The 18,871-nt window shown below is 38.4% G+C and overlaps 6 protein-coding genes across 9 annotated transcripts in view; 4 read left to right on the top strand and 2 right to left on the bottom strand.

The window, feature by feature from the left end:
* Nucleotides 1-6,020, top strand: part of LOC114876530 (transcription factor kayak) — a 29,390-nt gene extending 23,370 nt beyond the window's left edge. For all 3 annotated transcript variants that reach the window (XM_029188095.2, XM_029188094.2, XM_029188096.2), the window contains exons 2-3: nt 3,402-3,848; nt 4,310-6,020. In XM_029188095.2, coding sequence (XP_029043928.1) covers nt 3,402-3,848; nt 4,310-4,882 — 1,020 coding nt within the window. In that variant the 3' untranslated portion in view covers nt 4,883-6,020. The remainder of the gene's footprint in view (nt 1-3,401; nt 3,849-4,309) is intronic.
* LOC114876529 (ribosome-releasing factor 2, mitochondrial) lies at nt 5,953-10,745 on the bottom strand. 2 transcript variants are annotated; one of them, XM_029188092.2, is made up of 4 exons: nt 10,487-10,745; nt 8,622-10,393; nt 6,506-6,652; nt 5,953-6,257 (listed from the first exon to the last, which is right to left on the bottom strand). In XM_029188092.2, exons 1-4 carry the CDS (start codon nt 10,632-10,634, stop codon nt 6,093-6,095), a joined length of 2,232 nt encoding a protein of 743 aa, XP_029043925.1. In that variant the 5' UTR covers nt 10,635-10,745; the 3' UTR covers nt 5,953-6,092. The 2 variants fall into 2 exon arrangements, with proteins under 2 accessions (XP_029043925.1, XP_029043926.1); XM_029188093.2 differs by lacking the exons at nt 5,953-6,257; nt 6,506-6,652 and adding an exon at nt 6,671-6,972.
* On the top strand, nt 6,981-8,566 carry LOC114876531. Its single transcript, XM_029188097.2, has 2 exons — nt 6,981-7,512; nt 7,593-8,566. Exons 1-2 carry the CDS (start codon nt 7,489-7,491, stop codon nt 8,547-8,549), a joined length of 981 nt encoding a protein of 326 aa, XP_029043930.1. The 5' UTR covers nt 6,981-7,488; the 3' UTR covers nt 8,550-8,566.
* On the bottom strand, nt 10,731-11,588 carry LOC114876533 (28S ribosomal protein S18a, mitochondrial). Its single transcript, XM_029188100.2, has 4 exons — nt 11,421-11,588; nt 11,183-11,316; nt 10,976-11,099; nt 10,731-10,892 (listed from the first exon to the last, which is right to left on the bottom strand). The coding sequence occupies exons 1-4, from the start codon at nt 11,518-11,520 to the stop codon at nt 10,771-10,773; spliced, it is 480 nt and encodes a 159-aa protein (XP_029043933.2). The 5' UTR covers nt 11,521-11,588; the 3' UTR covers nt 10,731-10,770.
* Nucleotides 11,589-11,803: 215 nt separating this feature from the next.
* LOC114876532 (zinc finger protein-like 1) lies at nt 11,804-13,530 on the top strand. Its single transcript, XM_029188099.2, has 3 exons — nt 11,804-12,192; nt 12,309-12,614; nt 12,690-13,530. Exons 1-3 carry the CDS (start codon nt 12,091-12,093, stop codon nt 13,248-13,250), a joined length of 969 nt encoding a protein of 322 aa, XP_029043932.1. The 5' UTR covers nt 11,804-12,090; the 3' UTR covers nt 13,251-13,530.
* A 415-nt stretch (nt 13,531-13,945) lies between these two features.
* Nucleotides 13,946-17,893, top strand: LOC114876524 (D-beta-hydroxybutyrate dehydrogenase, mitochondrial). The gene is made up of 5 exons (XM_029188068.2): nt 13,946-14,483; nt 15,532-15,813; nt 16,036-16,341; nt 16,441-16,672; nt 17,127-17,893. The coding sequence occupies exons 1-5, from the start codon at nt 14,324-14,326 to the stop codon at nt 17,290-17,292; spliced, it is 1,146 nt and encodes a 381-aa protein (XP_029043901.2). The 5' UTR covers nt 13,946-14,323; the 3' UTR covers nt 17,293-17,893.
* Nucleotides 17,894-18,871: the final 978 nt, after the last annotated feature.

Here is an 18,871-nt window from a genome sequence, read left to right on the forward strand (position 1 = left end):
TCAGGGTAGGATACGCAGCTATTTCTAGAAACGATGCATATATGTATTCCGCTGTTGCAAAATGCTAATAGAAAACAACGTGCCAGTTAAACTATCGTGGAGAAAAAAAAAAATCTGCTTAAGATTTTATTTTTCAAGCGATTTTCAAGTATGAAAGATTGAACGTAACTGTGTTTAAATTTGCCGCGCTGATCGGGTAATTCCCCAATATGCCCGCAGAGGGTTAAATAAATAAATGTATAAGTTACGCGGGTGAAAATAAGTACGTTAAATCCTTACAACAGTATAAGGATGCGCTTTGTTTGCTCTCTGAAGCGTGTCGTGACGCGTTCTGTCGGGGAGGCATTGACTTGTCAGAACCTGTAGAAGATAAGTCTGACAAAATGGTACAGAGTTCGTCTACCAGGCCGGCATATCGTCTGACGTATTCAAAATGACGATGCCGTGCAAGGTGAACGGCCCGTCGCGTCGCGTCGGTCAGCGAATGTGCCGTGGTATTAATCTCGGTCTCGTGCCTGCTAAAAAACTGATAGCACCAGCATTTCCTTTTTGTTAATCTTCTACCAAAACCACTGTAATCTTTTATAGCCATATATAGACGGAGCATTACCTTAGGATCGAGGGGCTAAGGGGGCGAGTGTAATGGTGAATCGAGTAACCATAGAGTTGTGCGAGTACTCGAATTTCGAGTCGAACAATGATCGGTCGGTCGAGCCGAGTCGATCGCTTGAATTTGCCGAGCTACTCGAAAAAATCGAACTACTCGAATATTCGAGCCCTCGTGAAATAGTCAACTGTTTTTTTTTTTTTTTTTTATTCTACATACTCTTCTTTCTCTTCAACTTCTATAGATGGTGATTCTACCAATACTAATAGATGAATATTCGTGTAACTCGAACAGTTCGAATTTGTACGAATAACTCGAAAGTTAAACATCTGCTCGAATATATTTGAGTAATTCGAACATTTTCGAACTGAAAATTCATCTTCAAGTAAATCGAAGTTTCACAAAGGCTCGAATATTCGAGTAGTTCGATTTTTTCGAGTAGCTCGCTTTTATATCAAACAGTTCGTCGATTTCGAGTAGCTCGGCAAATTCAAGCGATCGACTCGGCTCGAACAATCGAAGCGAGTTCAGCTCGGCTTGTAAATTCGAGCCTAACCGATTTACCGAATTCGAAATAGACAAAATGGACGGGAATTATAAATCGAACTTATTCGTCGACGAATAAGATCGTTTTAATGTTTCCGTGGCAAATAGAGGTTAGCCTTAAGATCATAAGGGTCGATAATCTTTTTACCGCAAACACGGCGATGTCGCTTTCCTGTTCTGTAGATAAACGAAATTGAGTACATCGGTTTCTCTCTTTTTTCTTTTTCTTTTTTTTTCCTGAAAGGATAACTATCACTCGGTCACCACACCTTTGTAGACGAATGACGTTTTCGATCCAATAAATGTACACCTACAACAAGTAAATACGAACCGATAAGTTCGCATACATCGGTAAACATTCGTTTAACGTTCCTAAATTTATCGCGCCTTTAATCATCATTGGTACAATAACGGGACAACCTTCTCAAGATGGTTGCAATTATAAATTTTGGATCGTGCCAAATGGAGGAACAGAGCTGCGCCTGCGCATCGACCATACTTGGCAGCAAATTATAAACTCATTGAAAATGTTGATTAAAAAGAAACGCGAATTCGTAACTCTCCGAAAGTGTATTCGTAGAAGAGAAAGAGTGGTGGTGGTGGGCCAAAACTGAAATTCCAGAAATCATTGACGCGCGAAAACGATTTGGTAACGCCTAAGTTTATCGCTCCGGACATTCCTGAACTTCTTGCGTATAACAACATCGAATAGGTGGGCTGCGAATTTTGTGGGTGGATGATTACTGTTACACTAAAGCCGTTGTTTGTTGGCGTGTACGCTAAGTAATTTTAGCGATGACACGCGAGAAAATGTGGCGATTAGGCATCGTCGTTTCGTGTTACAAATATAGGGAAGATAAATTTTCATTCAAAATTGGAAGAGTTATTCGCTCGTTCGGTCCTTTTATAGACTTTCTTCGACTAGGGATACGAGTCTAGGGATGTTATGTTGGCAACGCGAATAACTAGGGCCGCTACATTTTTGGCGGGAAATATAGTATTTTTATGAAATCTTGAAGAAAATATAGCAGCCGGCATATATTTAATGATGAAATTAGAAGAGGAAAAGAATTATCTAAGAATTCATCATCGGTTTTTTCATTCAAAGCAGCTCGCTGTGTAAATTCCTGTGCAATGATGCTTGAACTCTCCTGGGAATCGTGTTCGATTTCTCTGACGTCTAATCTATCCGTGAATCGACCTTCGTTAACTATCAGAACGGATCGTAATTTTAGAAATGATAGGCTCCACAGTGTTGCTGCGGTGGCGATGGCGGTGGTGGTGGTTGGTCGTTGTCTCTTCTCTTCTTAGGAGAACGAAGGACGTGCTTTTCTCCTTCCTGCGTCCTCTTTTGTGCTTTCTGGGAAAACGTGTGCGCGATTGTCGGGGCTATAATACGTCGCGATTCCGTCTGCCGATTGGTCGAGGCGATAATGGTGAACGCGAGGTTGTCGCTACGTGAGCTGTGATTCGAGCCAAGTCATTAATATCATCCGTAGCTGAACGCGTACACAACTTTTATTGTCGATGAAATCCGTCGACAGCTGACGGGACAATTGTTTCCATGATCGACTACTCTCTTCTGGTTGCGAAACACGTTAGATTGTTTCACTTTTAAATTTCAAACGATCGTCGTCTCCTTACACGTAGAAACGCATTCCACAGGAGAAAAACACATGATCGCCTCTTAACACCGATGGCCAGGTGAGAACGCCAGGCAAGCTAGATCGAAAGATTAGAAAGAAGGAGGGAAACGAGGAGGGATAATTATTAGGAACTTTGCGATAATGGTTGTAATTTTAGCGATGATGACAGTGACGACAAAGATGCGCGCATACCTTGAAACGCAACCCTGACGATCTGGTTCGCGGCGATAGCTTATCGTCTATTGGATCACGGGTATTTTTATCGGGGACATCTCGGCGTGGATTAGCGGTTCGCGATATCAATGTGAAAAGGAAACGATAACGTGACCGAGGTATATCGCGAACCAATTCATCGTGATTCTTTTTTTATTCTTCTTCCTTTTTGTGATCTATTGCGCAAAGCCTTCTTTTTCCCCGTTATGAAAACATTTGTTGGAACTCGTATCGTTTCGCATCATTTGACAATTCGTCGAACTTAGTCGAGTCCGATTGGGTAGTTGCAATATCGAAATTGGAACTAGAATCGAGACCCCTAACTCGAGGTACAATATATCTAAGCTAGAGATTGGAAGTTAAAAAACGGTGATTTCTTTCTGTTACAGCTCGTATCTCTGGACGGACTGCATAGCGGAGTACCGACCAGAACGACGCCGACGTTGACGCCGACGACGCTCCGTAGCATCGAACAGACGTTCCTCGAGCTAACTAGCGAGTCCGCGTCACACAGTCGCGAAGCAGGCTTCGTACCACCGTTGGTTGAACCGTCGCAACCGACGCCGGCACAGACGCAAAACACGGCGGCGCATCACATCGTTACCACCGCAGCCGCCACCGCCGTCCCCGTGGCTACCAACACCACCCTGGTGGAGAGCCAACAGACGCAACAAACGCAACCCACCAGGCGCAATATGGGTGGTAGAAGGCCAACGAGAACGATCGGGATGACACCCGAGGAGGAGGAACGACGACAGATCCGTAGGGAGAGGAATAAAATGGCAGCAGCCAGATGCCGCAAGCGAAGGATGGATCACACCAACGCCCTGTTAGAAGTAAGTGACGATCAGCAGGATAGATCTTAACACGTTCGCTGCCGCCTGAAAATCATGAGGAAAGTGGTGCCGTGTGCCATCGATTAGAACGATCTTATGATGAAGGATTTCTCTTGATATTTTCTTGATCAGACAAGAATGGCATCCATCTCTGATGCGGTGATAATGCTTTGACGATGGCAGCGAATGTGTTAAAAAAGAAAATGTGAAATGAGTAGGCTAGATGTCTTCCTCTCTACTTATATTGCCGTTTCTGTAATCGCTGCCACAAGTAATACCACTTTCAACCAGCAGGGTATCTTGTGAACAAGCTTGACGTAGATCTACCGCTCTTTGAATGCTTCTCGCTTAAATACATGAAATCTGATAATTGAAACAGCCGTTTAGGAGCTATATGTATCTTCATCTCATTTGGAAAACATTGAACAAAGAATATAACATGGATGATGCGCGTGTTGTAGGAGACTGAGGGTTTGGAACAAAAGAAACAAAGCTTGCAAGAGGAAATCCATCAGCTGCAACAAGCCAAAGACGAGCTCGAGTTCATTCTGGAGGCTCACAGAGCTGTCTGTCGACTACGTTCCACGTCTCCGCCGGATGTGAAGCCTGTGATAAAGCCAGAACTTCCGGTCGAGGATCAATTCGCCAGCGTGGACAACGCGAAACGCGATTCGTTGAACGCCGCCGCGAGACCCAACAGACCAAACTCGTTGCCGGTTGGTTTCGACAATAACAATCGGCCAAACTCCTTGTCGATCTTCACCGAATCGAAGGAGAGACCAGACTCGCTTACGTTCAAGACAGTCGAGACGCCATCTTTCATGAAACCGTCGCTAGACGTCGCTGGAATGCCGATCACCACCCCTACCAGTGGCATACCGTTTAACTTTGAGTCTCTGATGGAGGGTGGTACCGGGCTCACGCCAGTTTCCACGCCTTTGATACCATCCTGCTCGACGCAACAGAGAAACAACCTGTCAGCGGTTGACCTCAGCTCCCCGGATGCGAATCCACCGAAGCTGGTGAGCTTGTGACGCCAAGATGACCTCGAGTACGGATCAAACGAGGACGATCCCGAATGAAAGAGGTGTTGTCGCGTCTTGGACCGTTTCGCGGAATTTTGTACAGAGAACCAGAAGAGAAGCAAGAAATTGAAAACGTTAGAGCTAAGGATCGACTTTAGCGCTCAAAACTCTCTGATAGATAAAGAAAGAATCATCTGCTGAATCGGGTCTCCATTCGCGCGGCACTGCGTTATACATGTACACTATCGTGCAACGGAGCCTTATCTTAAGTCCTAAGAAAAGACTACGTTGCTCGCGATTGTACTTGGCGCATAATTTCAAGGAGAGACACATAGTACAGCGGCTCGGTGACGATTGTACATATATAAATACATGTATGTACTAAAAATTTAACGAATGCTTTTTCTTGCATTCTCAAGAAGAGCCGTATTTTCTTGTTGGCATTTCGAGTCGCATCGATGCCGCTTTTCATTACGAGTAACGAGATTTCTACGAGCAACTCGCGTGGTTTGCAAGTTTCCCGTAATATGTAATCCCTCCATACATATAATATATATACATACATATATTTTACTATGTATGACATTTTTTGCATGATCTTTAAGCAATATTAATATATTTATACGCGGCTGCTGCTTGCGAGGCTGGCCGATTTTTTCGATAAGACTTTCTTCTTTCTTTTCTTTTTTTTTTTTTTAATATAATATATATAAATATAGCGTTAGCAAGAGAGAGGAGGTAGATCGTTTTACGACCTGCTCGATTTCAGCCCCGTGATCGGCGGTCGCGATCCAACGATCGTTATGATTAAGAAAAAATTATAACGCACCATCAATAAATGCTGCAATATATTTTCATTGGATCGAACGAATAAAAGAGGAATTAAAATATTATGTAATTATCGACGAATAATAACGATGTGTTTCAATTGTGTATCATAATTGTGAACTTCATCTAGCTGTAAGTTGAGATACATTGCGTGATATGGTTGTTCACGGGTTCCTCGGCCTCGTGAACGCCATGGATCTTTGGAACGGAAACGTTCCTGTGATAGAACGTGCAAATAAACTCGTACAGCGTTAATGGTCGAATTTTATATCTTTGTACAGTCGAATTGATGATTTCTCAATACAAAAAACAAACAGAATATTTTGTACAATGTCGTGTCACACGAATGTGTGTACAGAATCAAGTTCCGTGTATCCTGTTCAAAGATCTCCTAATAGAAGCCTGTTGTCCTTTTAATCGCCTCCGCTTCATTCATGGAATCCATCATCTCATAATGGTCGAATTCCAATGAGAACGTTGCATGCCCCGAAGAGATGATCCTCACTGCCTTTGAGTAGCCTAGGAGCTCGGCCAGTGGAGCGAGACAGTTTATCACCTGCGCATACCATTTGTTTAGAACAATGCCAGACAAGAGCTACTTAAGGTTCTTTGTGAAGACCCCTTGGTTGATAAAATTGGAATTTATTCTAAATAAAATTAAGTGACATAATCATAAAGAAAGAAAGGCAACAGTAAATAAAAGGCTTAAAAGAGGGCCCAGGGCTGTAGTCTCCTTTAGACCTCTCCTTAATCTGGCACTGATACCAAATTGATGGATTTTCTTAAAACGCAAGTTTTAAGTACCTTGTTGTTTCTACGCACGTCGACAAACTGCACCTCTGCGCGTCTTTTGGATAGATCCTTTAGAACCACACTAGAGTACTCTTCGGGTACCACCACTTCCAATCGCATAATAGGTTCCAGAAGCGTCAGCTCGGCGTTTCGCATCAGCTGTTTTCCATGAAAAATGAATTTAGAATAAGAATTGGAAAAAAAAACTCCCATCAATGTTGATCAGTTTCAAAAGAAGATAGTTCCAAGTGAAATATCTCCATCTGAAGTTGATCCATAGAAAACAAACGAAACGGAATCATGTTAAATCTCAAAGTATCGACACGCATAAATGCCTGGCATTTTTTGTGAATTAATCTCGTAAGTTCATGGTTGCTGGGTATGTGTCTCTGTTGTACAGTATCGGCGACAAGCCCCTAGAGTACTGGAGCAAACAGCAATCCCAGTCGGGTCGTATACGTAAAATCTTGGACTCGGATCTGTTGGAAAATGTACGAACCACGATGACGAATCTGAAGTGAATTGATTCAAATCGAACTGTGTTTTTAATGATGAAACGATTAACAGGTTATCGAGATACAGGACTTTGAGCAACCGAACAGTTATGGCACCTCCATCTTGTGTCCCCCTGAATCCTCTCAGTTTCTTAATATCGAGTTACCGATTCTAGTCGTGGTTATAAAGAATGTAAATTTGCCCTGTCGACTGCAGTTGCAGGTATAAGCATAAAATTCTCAGTTTGATTATTGCCATAACTAGAAGATCCTAGATGGGTCCCCTAGCTTCAGGGAATGCTCCTGGATCCACCTAGCTCCGTACCTATAACTCCGTTCAACGAGACGAGTCACTAAATAAAAACAAACAGCTCGCTCGCTTTTCACGTAATCGGCTCTGCGACTGCAGCCATTGGCTGTCACATGTTGCAACTCAGAGCCAAGTTATCTTAAGATGCGATTTGGGAGATCCGGAACCCGTGAGTCGACCCTGCCCTGCTCATGCATGGATCACGTGTACACTTGGTGATTCGCGTCTCGTTGAACCGAGTATAGTTACGTCTCAATACCTATATCATTTCAATAATTTCACATTTTGAAATTAGGTAGTAGACACCCAAAACTGCTTGCACCATTTTCAATTCACCAACGCTGAGGCGGAGAGGCAGAGCTCTAGGGGTGTAATCTGTCGCGCGAAAATCAAATTGGAAAGTGGATGGAACAAACTAGAACTGAACCTGTCGAATTTGACTCAGACCGCTTTCAAAAGAGACTACGCCATCACACAAAGAATTCAAATCAGTGGAAATTGTCGTCTGCGAAGGGTTTACTTCATAGACAAACACTACGACCAACAAGAGATTTGTCCTAAATTGTACCACAGGTTTCTCGATTCTTACATGTTAAAATGGGGCATTCATACCGTAGATAGGTCGTCGCAGACTAACAATAAGAGAAACAAAAGTAAAATGAAAGGAAGTAACAATTTGAAGAAACACAGCGGCGAAAATCTGAGCGACGATGAAACGGGTTATAATTCCGTGAGGAATTCCGCTGGACGCAGGACAATCGATGAGAATTTCTTGAGAAACTTGCAGCTTAAAACTGACATATTGATCAATAATTTCTTCGATAGACAACCCTCGAAAGTACCCCGCGCTGTGGAACTTAAACAGAACGCGAAGCTGAAGCCTTACGCTTTTCCACTAGCGACCTCTATCTGGAGGTCCTCCAATCCTGCAGCTGTTTCCGAGGACGCTTTCAACAAGATCAATGTCCTTCGAACGTTCACCGATGCTTATGCGTCCAATAAAGAAGAGAATGCTGTAAAAGCCATACAGGATAACTGGAGGAACAGGTACCTTCTCCCTCAGGACAGATCATCGAAGAGTAGCGACGCGGCGAAGCAAAACTTAAAGAGAACGATGTTGGAATATAAACCCAAGTCTTTACAATTACTGCCCGAGGCGATATCAGGAATTGGAAAAACAAACACCTCAGGATATCCTAAGAAAAACGGCGAAACGATCAAACATAATGAGAATGATACTATGAATAATTAAATATCTCAATAATTGTACTCTGTCATTTGTTGATACATTGTTTAAATATATGTAAAATATATTTAACCTTACCTGCCTGATGCACTGCGATACAGCAGCAGTAATTATCGAGGGCAAGGTACCCCGTCCGATTTCTAACCAATGCAATTTCACGCCCATATTCACCACTGGAGAACCTAACTTTGGCCCGTTTGTTAAAACCGAATCGATACCATTTTTGACCGCTTTCATCGTTCTCTCTGATATAGCGTCAATGTTAGCGATACATTCTGGTGTCCTATCCAACAGCAATGTATTGCTATCACGGTAGTTTGGTATCACCGACATAATCAATGTGACTTTGGGTTTGAGCTTTCCTATTTTATATTCGCAGGAGTAGGTGTCCTTGACTTCTTCCTTGATAGTTTCTCGGTAAGCGATCTGCAGAGGACCTATGTCAGCGTCGATTTTGTACTCTGTTCTGATCCTTTCCTTCACAATTTCAATGTGCAATTCACCCATGCCTGCTAGCACGATTTGGCCAGTCTCAGTATTGTAAGTTACCTTCAGACTTGGGTCTTCTCTTTCTAATTGTTTAAGAGCAGTCTCTAAAGCCGCCTGTGTAGACAGAGATGGTGCTTCTATGGAGCAGAAGAAAACAGGTTCTAAAGCTTTTGAATTTGAAGCGAAGAAGTCGTCCACTACTTCTTTTTTAATATCTTTTAGCGACTCGAGCTTTTTCCTCGCCTCATTTGCCGCGGATTCATTGAACGTTATCAAGTCGCCAGTAGTTGTAGTCTTTAATCCTCCAACTACTGCTATATTGCCACTTGTAATTTTGGATACTTCTTCGTATTCATCCGCACAGGCGACGTATAATCTTCCTACTTGCTCTCTCTCCCGTTTGTGAACATTGTACAATCTGCTATTCCTTTCTATAGCACCAGTGTAAATTCTGACAAAAGTAACTGGTCCTTTTTGCTTGTCATGAATTACTTTAAATACTCTGGCGGAAAGATGTTTGTTAAAACAATTGTAATACTTCAAGTACTTGTTTTCATTGGGTGATGGTAGATAAAGAAGGACACTATCCATTAATGGTTGCACCCCAATATTTTTGTAAGAACTGCCTAAGAGTACAGGAACACCTTTCATGTTTAGAGTACTTCTATATAAAGAATCAAGTAACACTTGTGGAGAAATTGTATCTAAAGATTCTTGTTCTATAATTATGTCGGCTAGTTTATCATCTATGTTAGATAGTTTATCAATTAAATTTCGACGTTTTTCGTTTGCCATTTCCCACAAGCTCTTGTCTTCAGATTCAGATAATTTTGACCCCTGGTATTTCATGCCCATCAATTTTTTGTCAAAGATTAATTTCTCTAAAGATACAACATCCACAATACCTTCTAAGACCCCTTCATTTTTTATTGGGAACTGAGTGGGCAAGACATCTGTATTTAATTTTGATTCGATAGATTTTAAACTCATATCAAAGTTGGCATCTGGTCTGTCCATTTTATTGACATAAATAATTCTTGGTATGTTGTATTTGTCTGCTTGTCTGCAAACTGTTAATGTCTGTGCTTCAACACCTGCGCTTCCATCTAATATGACAACTGCACCATCTAATACTCTTAGTGTCTGCTCTACCTCCATGGTGAAATCAATATGTCCTGGAGTATCTATTAGATTAATACGATAATTTTTCCAATCAAATGTTACTGCTGCAGAGGTGATTGTTATACCACGTTCACGTTCTTGATCCATATAATCAGTTACCGTATTTCCGTGATGAACTTCTCCCATAGATTTAATCAAACCGGAATAGTACAACATCCTTTCTGTAGTAGTAGTTTTTCCTGAAAAATCATTGTGAAAATGATATAATTTTTGAGCAAACGAAATCAGTTTTCAATAGGTTAACGTATAAAATATATTAAAATTAAACGAACCGGCATCGATATGCGCCAGAATTCCGATATTTCGAATTTTTCTAATCTCATATTCCCCATATTCCTTTCTTAGAGCTGCTGAACCGTTTGACAACCACCGTTTTTGTAATATACACCACGAATTTGTTACTAACCTAGATGTCAACATGACTTTCTAACCTATAATATTACATAAATACATCTCGTATCGCAAAGAAAGTGATAGAATTATGTTCGATTTGAATGCTGAAAGAAACAGACAGTATAAACTATAACAATATTCGATAAATGTTTATTTAATCTTTTTACAGGTTATTATATCTAGCTCTAATAGTGTTTTCATCAAAGTACGTGTTAAATTTTCGCCACTTTCGTCTTTGTAAAGGGTGAAGTAGAACACCTTTTGGACCTCTCATTGGTAGTAAACCTAAAACGAATGTACCATTATTCAATATATTATTATTGTTCTATTTGGTACTTAAAACTGATATTTCTACATGTATTAATAACCTGCAGTCTGTGCCATGATAATTAATGAGGAAATTCTTTTCTGCTGCACTTTGCACAGGCCAGTAATTCTACGGGGTAATATGCAACCATCTGATCTTGTAAACTGATGTAAAATAAGAACATCCTGTAAGAATAAATTTAATTATTTAGGAATTTAATAAATTAAAGTAATACAAAAAGATGTATAAACAAATATTTAGATCTTACTGTGTGCTTGACATCAAGACCAGTGGAACAGAGAGGACATGCTCCATTTTTAGTTTTCAACAACCGTTCTTCATTTTTATTCGGTTTTATTACTCCTTCAACAATTAAAGTGTTCCCTTCCTTTTTTTCAATGACTGTAAATAAACATATTAAACGGTAGAGGTTATGTACGTTAAGTTATGAGTAAACATTAGATACTGTTATTGTTTAATCAACACTTGTATTTAATGTCACTCACTTTCCTTAAGATATGTTGTTCCAGATACAGATATATTTCTATAACTTTGTAATGATATATTTTTTCCTAAATGTTTTACAAATCGGAACAACGCAGCCATTTCTGCGGTATTTGAAATAGGTTAGGACTGATACTTTTGTAAACATCATATGTTGTTTGCTCTAATGAATGATTTTAGACAAGAAAATATATGAAATATGTATCATCAAGAACAGAAAAATGCAGTTAACTGTTTTGAATCATACAAAAATTAGGATAACAAAAATTGTAATGTCCTAAAATTTATTTCTTTGAAAAGAATTTTTAATACATTAAAATTTCATAAATTCTTCTGTTTAAGAATTTCTTTCAACCAGGCGCGATTTTATATTTGCCAAAATCATATTTAAAAATTTGTCTTTTCATACTTGTGGAGAAGACTGTTCATTTGTTAACTGCTGAATACTAAAGAATTGTATTGGTTCGTTCTGCTGTATCTTCCGCAGAAAATGTCAGACGACGTGGCCGATAAAACATGGTAGCCGTGTCACATCCTACACTTTAAGTTGTCATAAGATCATGATATGTCATGTGAAAAGATCCGTTTTTAATAGTGTTCTTAACTAATTAATCTTTTCTAAGATAGTATTGTAATTTATTTAATGTATTAATCGTATAATTTTATAAAAACATGGGACTGTGCAAGTGTCCGAAGAGGAGAGTCACAAATCTGTTCTGTTTTGAACACCGTGTTAATGTTTGTGAACATTGTATGGTTACAAATCATCCAAAGGTATTTTACCTTGTTTAGAAAAATAATATATGAACTATGATTCACTGTATAGAAAATCAATTTTATCGATACGGTCAGATTCGATTAATATTACCCTTTATTGTTATTTTTTTCAGTGTATTGTACAGTCATATATTTTATGGCTCCATGATCACGATTATAATCCAGTTTGTACATTATGCTCAGCAAACTTGAGCGAAGGGGATTGTGTTAGATTAACATGTTATCATATGTTTCATTGGGCATGTTTGGATAAATATGCCAGAGAATTACCAGCAACCACAGCACCAGCAGGATACACGTGTCCTAGTTGTAAAGAATGTATCTTCCCAGATGGAAAATTAGTATCTCCTGTGGCAGATGTATTAAGAGAAAAATTGGCTGGAGTTAATTGGGCACGTGCAGGGCTTGGTTTACCACTGGTACATATTATAATTGATTATGGATCAAATTCTCTCTGTATATATCTACTAATTTTCGTACATTTTGCTTTGTAGCTCAGCGAAGAGAGAGAGCAAAAGCCAGAACAAGAGCGCCCATCATTAAGAGTTGAATCTACATCATATCAAAATCACACATTGGCAACTTCATCCCCAACAGTAGCTACATCCCGTTCCAATAGCAATGCAAATTCAGTACACACTAATATAAACAATGTGCATTTAAATAATCAAAAAATTGGTCCTCCATATTCAATTGTAAATATTGATTCATCGGTGGGATTATCCACACCAACTTCAAGAAAAGTTTGCGAGGCTTATGATGACCCCAAAGAAATATCATTTGATCACGATGAAAATAAATACAGGAGGAAGTCAGCTATCGAATGGTTTTTAAGATGGTGGAAACTCATAGCGAGTCCACCGACAAGACGTAGAAATACAGCTGGGCCATTGTACAAAAGATACGCAGTAATAGCTGTTATGGGAATATTAGCTTTTACTGGAATCGTACTTTTGTTCTCTTGGCTTGGTAGAATGGCTACGGATGGCGATCCGAGTTACGATCTTCACGCAAATCCTAATGTTAGGGTCGACGATAACCCTGCCGGTATTTAATATACTCTTTGCTTTCGAGGAGAACTTTGAAATAAAATCCTGAAAGGATAACATGTGGAAGTAATAATTAATGTTTGTAAAATAGCAAAATAATTATCAACCACAGTCAAAGGAATATGTATCGACTGATATATAATTTCGTTTTGAAAGAGTAATTAGCTTAAGATACAGTGTACTGTTAGCCTTACCATTTGTTAATTTTTATGTAAAGTATGCCTTAATATTAAGCTGTATATTTCACTCTGCAAAGACTCATAAATTTTCAACAGATTATGCATTATGACTGTATAAACCATCATTTTTTTTAAACTGAACGTTTATTACAATTTAATCGAAAAATTTAATTTTACCTAGGTTCACCTAGTTTCGGAAAATCGATCGGTAAGTTGTCGAGGTAAGTGGCAGAAATAATGCAGAATATCTACCGTATTCGATTTATTCATGTAAAACGTATTTGTAATTCAAACAGCTGTCTAGCGACTGCCGCGGAAAATATTTGTTCATAAAATATTAAAACCTCTTAGCAGTTCAGAGTAGTGTCTCGAGTTGCCTCTAAACTTAAGAAGAGGTATCTTATAAGAAAAGAGAAAAGAAACACTAATCGATGAATATCTTAAAATGTATTACAGTCCCTGTTTGAATTTCAAAAAAGGATGATCATAATAGATAGCAGAGGAGTGGGGAGGTTTAACTTTCTTCTCACGTTCCATAGCAGCCATTTGTGATCAGGACAAGGACACTATCGTTTCGTTTCAAGTGCCTACCTTCGCTCGGTTTTTGAATATTTATTACTCATGAAATAGTAAATCCATAAATCAACTATAGAATCTCGTGCTTTTATTTCCACTTAATAACAAGAAACATTCTCCTTTATTATTAAACAGTAACATGTTACAATAACGTATAATTCGAATTTTTTTTTCGTCTTACCCAAGCACTTTGCAGCTATCGAATATCAGTTCCGTTTTGTAATATGAAATCATAACACTGAGGTATAATACGATAGCATAGAGACTTTGTGAATTAGAAAATTAATAATTTTGGGCAATTTATTAACCAAGTCGAAATTAACGATGGAATTAGTGAAGTCTGTGATGAATAGTAGATTAGTGAAGTACATGAAAAGGTACTGTACAATATTTACAGTCGATTTAAGTGCTGCAATTGGTCTGGTTCATTTATGGAACAAAGGATACAAGTATTTGGTACCGACCGCAACCCTATGCTGTATTGGTAAGATCATTAAAACATAAAAATTTCATTTTTTTTATTAATAAACATATCTTTGATTCCTATAAGATATTCTATTTGTATAAAAAATAAATACAACTGAGTTTGTATATTACGTACTTGTACCATAAACTTGTATTTTAAAAAGACCGCCGTAAATTAAAATTTTTTAAATTTCGACCGCAGTGCCATCTCTTCAAAAACGGCTCAAATTACTCAACAAGTTACCGATCGATGTTTTGAAACATGGGATACTGGCGCTGCCTATCGAAGAGCAGCAGAAGCTACTTACCGACCTATCGATCTATCCAATAAAAAAAATATTCAGTTTTTACAACATTTTCTATTTATTAACTTAATTATTTTACAAAAATTCTTGTCTTTTATACAAATTAAACCATTAGAACACTTTAATTTACAATCTAAACTTAAAAAGAAGAAGACAATATCATTACCGATGTGGATTAATTGTAAAAGAGCGGTGGTTTACAAATTTGAAGCATTAAATAAATAAAATCTTGAAAATTAAATAAACTACATACAAATTCTTCAATTTACAATCGTAAATGTTTAAAATATTCATGAAATAGACCGAAAATTGCCAGCTATAGTCATTGTTTACTGTAATTGGCATTCAGCCATTTGTTTATTAAGAATATTATTGAAGCGCCTACACAATTATCTTCATTAAGATTGAAACTTTAAATCAATATTTCATAAATGTCATTTAACGGTATTTTTATGTTATAAAATTGCGAAAAGATCCCATCCGTTAGATGTCAACTTTCTAAAAATTGACGGCGAATTTCACATACAGGTTTTGTAAGGATCTAGCTAGTGATTGATTTATTATAAATAATTATAGGGTCGAATTAAAATAATTTTTTATTTACGGCGGTGTTTTTGAAATACTTGTAAAGGACCGGTCAAATAAAGACATGTCCAGTCTTTCCATGCCTTCCACCTTTGATTTAAGCAAAGTACAATGCCATTATTTGGGCAGTTATCAGGCGTTCGAACGTTTATACAAAATAATGATTTTTTATTTCAGGTGGAAGTTACTTGTACTGTCGCATCAAATCTCGAGACAAAATATCCCCGAATCATGCCATTATTATAATTGGCTGCGATTCGGGATTAGGATACAGTCTGGCGTTACACTGTCGACAGCTCGGGGCAACTGTGATTGCCAGTGTGCTGCAAAAAGATGGTCCCGGGGCTAAGAAGTTGGGACAGAAGGGTGTACATGTTTTTTCCTTAGACGTGACGAATTTTCTTGACCTTTCACACTTTGTGGACTCTGTGCGATCATTATTAAATGAAGAAAACTTAGGTAAATTATTTTGATTTCCATTCAGGGCAGTGTCTATAGCTTTTTCAGGCTCTAGTCACGTGTGCCTATTTTGCTTAGGCATAAGCCCGATCCTGGTTCCATTAAAATTCCATTGTGTTCCATCTTCATAAGACAATATTTCGGGCTTTTGAAGCACTCATCATAATCGATCCCCCAAACAAAAATTTGCTTATCAAAAGGCTGTAAAATGGATATTTTTAGAGTTACGGTGTTTGATCAATAACGCCGCCGTGATGATCTTCGGCGAATTCGAATGGCAAACGCACGAGCAGATCGAGAGGCAATTGCAGGTGAACTTATTCGGCGCTATCAGAATCACTCGAGAATTGATGCCGATGATCCGTATCCACTCGAGCAGGATTATCGTGATCTCGAGTCATTGTAAGATCCAACCGATTCCTGGAGTGGCGACTTACAGCGGAACGAAAGCTGGCCTCACCGCTTGGGCCACGGCTCTCAGGCTGGAACTAAAGAAATATGGCGTCAAGGTCATTTGTTTTATTCCTGGTTCGTAATGACTGAATAGATTTATTTGTTTATCGCAGTGAGAATCAGAAATTGATCAGATAAGTGGCAAATTAATTATCTTTAAGTGTTTTTCGATAGGCTCTTTCATCAAAGAAAGCAACATAATGGCAGGGCAAGCTGAACATTTCAAAATGATGATGGATTCAATGCCTGAAGAGGCGAAACACTTTTATGCTGATTATTTCAATAATTATTGCAAGTATTTCTCGTCGGTGTCGCAGGCGACCAAGTTGGAAAAGCTGCAAGATCCGCGGATCTACGAGGTGTTCGAAGGCGCTCTTCTTGACAAGTATCCATCAGCGATTTACAAGTGCGTTTTACTCTCTTGCTTTGAAATTTACCTCAGGGCCGCGTTTATTCCTAGACAAAATAAACACCTGCCTGGGGTCCAAAAGAAAAGAGAGATTCCTTTGTATGCCCAGAGCGCGAAGAGCTCTAGACGCGGCTCTGACCTCGAACTAACTATAATTAAAATAAAATTGACATTATTATTTTTGCAAATTTGTTTGCCAATCTAATAATATTGCGAACAACTTAATATCTAACATCTGATAAAGTTTCTGAAAGTCTCCGATTATTTCGAGCAGAAACCTAACCACAGGAATGAATGTGTTGACCAAACTATTCGGCTGCACAAGTTCGAAACAGCTTACGTTGTCGCATTCTTTGCTCAACGTAGGGTTTATCATCTGCCTGGAGCTATCCATGCGTTTCAGAGCTTGCATTTAGCAGACATCAATTAATTAATACGAATATTGTTTCAGGAATGAATCATGGAGATACTTTATCTACCACACCTTGTTCGCGATCACGCCGTACTGTCTAAGCGATATGCTTGTGTTGAAGTTCGTCCAAGGCCCTCCTTGGAAAGGACCAGGAGCGATGGTCATGAATGAGAGTGCAGAAGCACTTCCGGATCAGTCGAAATGAAGATTAGAAAGATTAAAAAAAAAATTCTGAAAATATTTGTTAAGGATATTAGGAATTTATAATATGTAAGGAATTTGAAATTTCATACTAAGAGGAATTTTGATTAAATGATATTGATTTTGTCCCAATACAGTAATCACAGTTATCAAACAGAGAAATTACCTGAAATACTATCTCCGTTATTTCCTCTGCAACCTTGTACATATTGTATTTTCTTCAGTTTGAAACCTTCCTCCAATTATATGACAGCTAGGGAAATACACTCGATAAGCATATGGGGGACGACCCGAAGGAATTGAGGTTGAATCACAGAGGGCTTTACAAGCCTACCACGTTTTCTAGATTCGCGTTACGATCTTGCTGTCTCGTAGGGAAACGTAACACGAGCTTCCAAAACGAACACTTCCCATGGGAATTGGTTTTATTACATGTCGAATCGGTTCGTGTCTTAGGGATACCTCTGTCTATTCAACGAGGACGTCTCTTGCTTAATTAACACGTGTCCGTAAAGTGTTATAGAAGATAATGATAACTTGTAAGCGATAAAACTGTAATTATTTGATACGGAAAGAAATAAAGGTATCAAGCGATTAAATAATAAGTCTGTGACGCTGTCGTTGATCTTTTTATCATTATTATGAAATAAAAATAAGATTTTTTAATTTATGGTGTACAGGTACACCATGGCGATATAGGGAAAGGAAGGTCAAGTTTACTTGATACAGTTTTATTTAATATTTTTTATTAATTTGTTTCTTAATTAGTCTTAATAACCTCGTGCAATCTGAGTGTAATACGTGGTGCACATCGTGATTTAGATTGCTTACTGATTATCGATACTGAAAATGTGAACCGGATCCTGTTCGCTTATCTCGATTCTAAGTAAGAAGAAACCGGTCACACCACCGATCGACGCGACGTTACCTCCGACTATAATCGACGCGTCGCGCGTCGCGACGCTTTATAGATAACGTGATAGCAAAAGAGAAAATTGGTTAGCATTAAATTCGAGAAACTTTTCTCCGATAAAATTATTACAATTTAGAGATACAGTGGTACCTCGGTATACGACCTTAATCCGTTCCTGATGTTTGGACTTATATTGAATAGGACGTATACCAAACCAACCTTTCCCATAAGAAGTAATGTAAAAATGATTAATCCGTTCTCATGTAAAAAAAAACTCCTATTGATACCTACATTAATGGGGTTGTAAAATAATTTAAACACTGTTTATGTCATCAATAGCATTTAAACGATTTCCCAAAAGTTTATAAAAAATATTCACTAGTTTATTTAACATAATTAATTTGTAAAATATAAATGTAACCTAATGATAGATTCTAAATTAACAAACCAACTGGAATAAATTTTATTGCCTCCTATTTTGCGGTTATAGTTTGTTATACGATATCCTTACTTGTACGATCAGTCAGTTAATAATACATCAGCTCCGAATATAATTGATTATTAATTTAATTTTTCCTCTGAGATGATTATTTAAAAATGATGCAAAATTCACACAAAAAATGTATGTCCAAATAGGACGTATTCCAAAACAGACGTATACCAAGGTACC

Source organism: Osmia bicornis, chromosome 15 (genome assembly GCF_907164935.1).
Source record: "Osmia bicornis bicornis chromosome 15, iOsmBic2.1, whole genome shotgun sequence".
In the NCBI taxonomy this organism is placed as follows: domain Eukaryota; kingdom Metazoa; phylum Arthropoda; class Insecta; order Hymenoptera; family Megachilidae; genus Osmia; species Osmia bicornis.

Bases quoted from the DNA above. Each gene is read 5' to 3' on its own strand.
- LOC114876533 (XM_029188100.2), bottom strand. From the start codon at position 11,520: ATGGCTGCGTTGTTCCGATTTGTAAAACATTTAGGAAAAAATATATCA. The intron at 11,100-11,182 runs GTAAGATCTAAA...TTATTCTTACAG, and splicing joins GTCTTGATGTCAAGCACACA to GATGTTCTTATTTTACATCA. The intron at 10,893-10,975 runs GTTATTAATACA...CATTCGTTTTAG, and splicing joins TATCATGGCACAGACTGCAG to GTTTACTACCAATGAGAGGT.
- LOC114876524 (XM_029188068.2), top strand. From the start codon at position 14,324: ATGGAATTAGTGAAGTCTGTGATGAATAGTAGATTAGTGAAGTACATG. The intron at 14,484-15,531 runs GTAAGATCATTA...TTTTTATTTCAG, and splicing joins CGCAACCCTATGCTGTATTG to GTGGAAGTTACTTGTACTGT. The intron at 16,342-16,440 runs GTTCGTAATGAC...GTTTTTCGATAG, and splicing joins GGTCATTTGTTTTATTCCTG to GCTCTTTCATCAAAGAAAGC.
- LOC114876532 (XM_029188099.2), top strand. From the start codon at position 12,091: ATGGGACTGTGCAAGTGTCCGAAGAGGAGAGTCACAAATCTGTTCTGT. The intron at 12,193-12,308 runs GTATTTTACCTT...TATTTTTTTCAG, and splicing joins TGGTTACAAATCATCCAAAG to TGTATTGTACAGTCATATAT. The intron at 12,615-12,689 runs GTACATATTATA...TTTGCTTTGTAG, and splicing joins CAGGGCTTGGTTTACCACTG to CTCAGCGAAGAGAGAGAGCA.
- LOC114876529 (XM_029188092.2), bottom strand. From the start codon at position 10,634: ATGTTGACATCTAGGTTAGTAACAAATTCGTGGTGTATATTACAAAAA. The intron at 6,653-8,621 runs GTAAGGTTAAAT...CATGGAAAACAG, and splicing joins TATCGCAGTGCATCAGGCAG to CTGATGCGAAACGCCGAGCT. The intron at 6,258-6,505 runs GTACTTAAAACT...TGGTATGCGCAG, and splicing joins ACGTGCGTAGAAACAACAAG to GTGATAAACTGTCTCGCTCC.
- LOC114876531 (XM_029188097.2), top strand. From the start codon at position 7,489: ATGCATGGATCACGTGTACACTTG. The intron at 7,513-7,592 runs GTGATTCGCGTC...TTTTGAAATTAG, and splicing joins ATGGATCACGTGTACACTTG to GTAGTAGACACCCAAAACTG.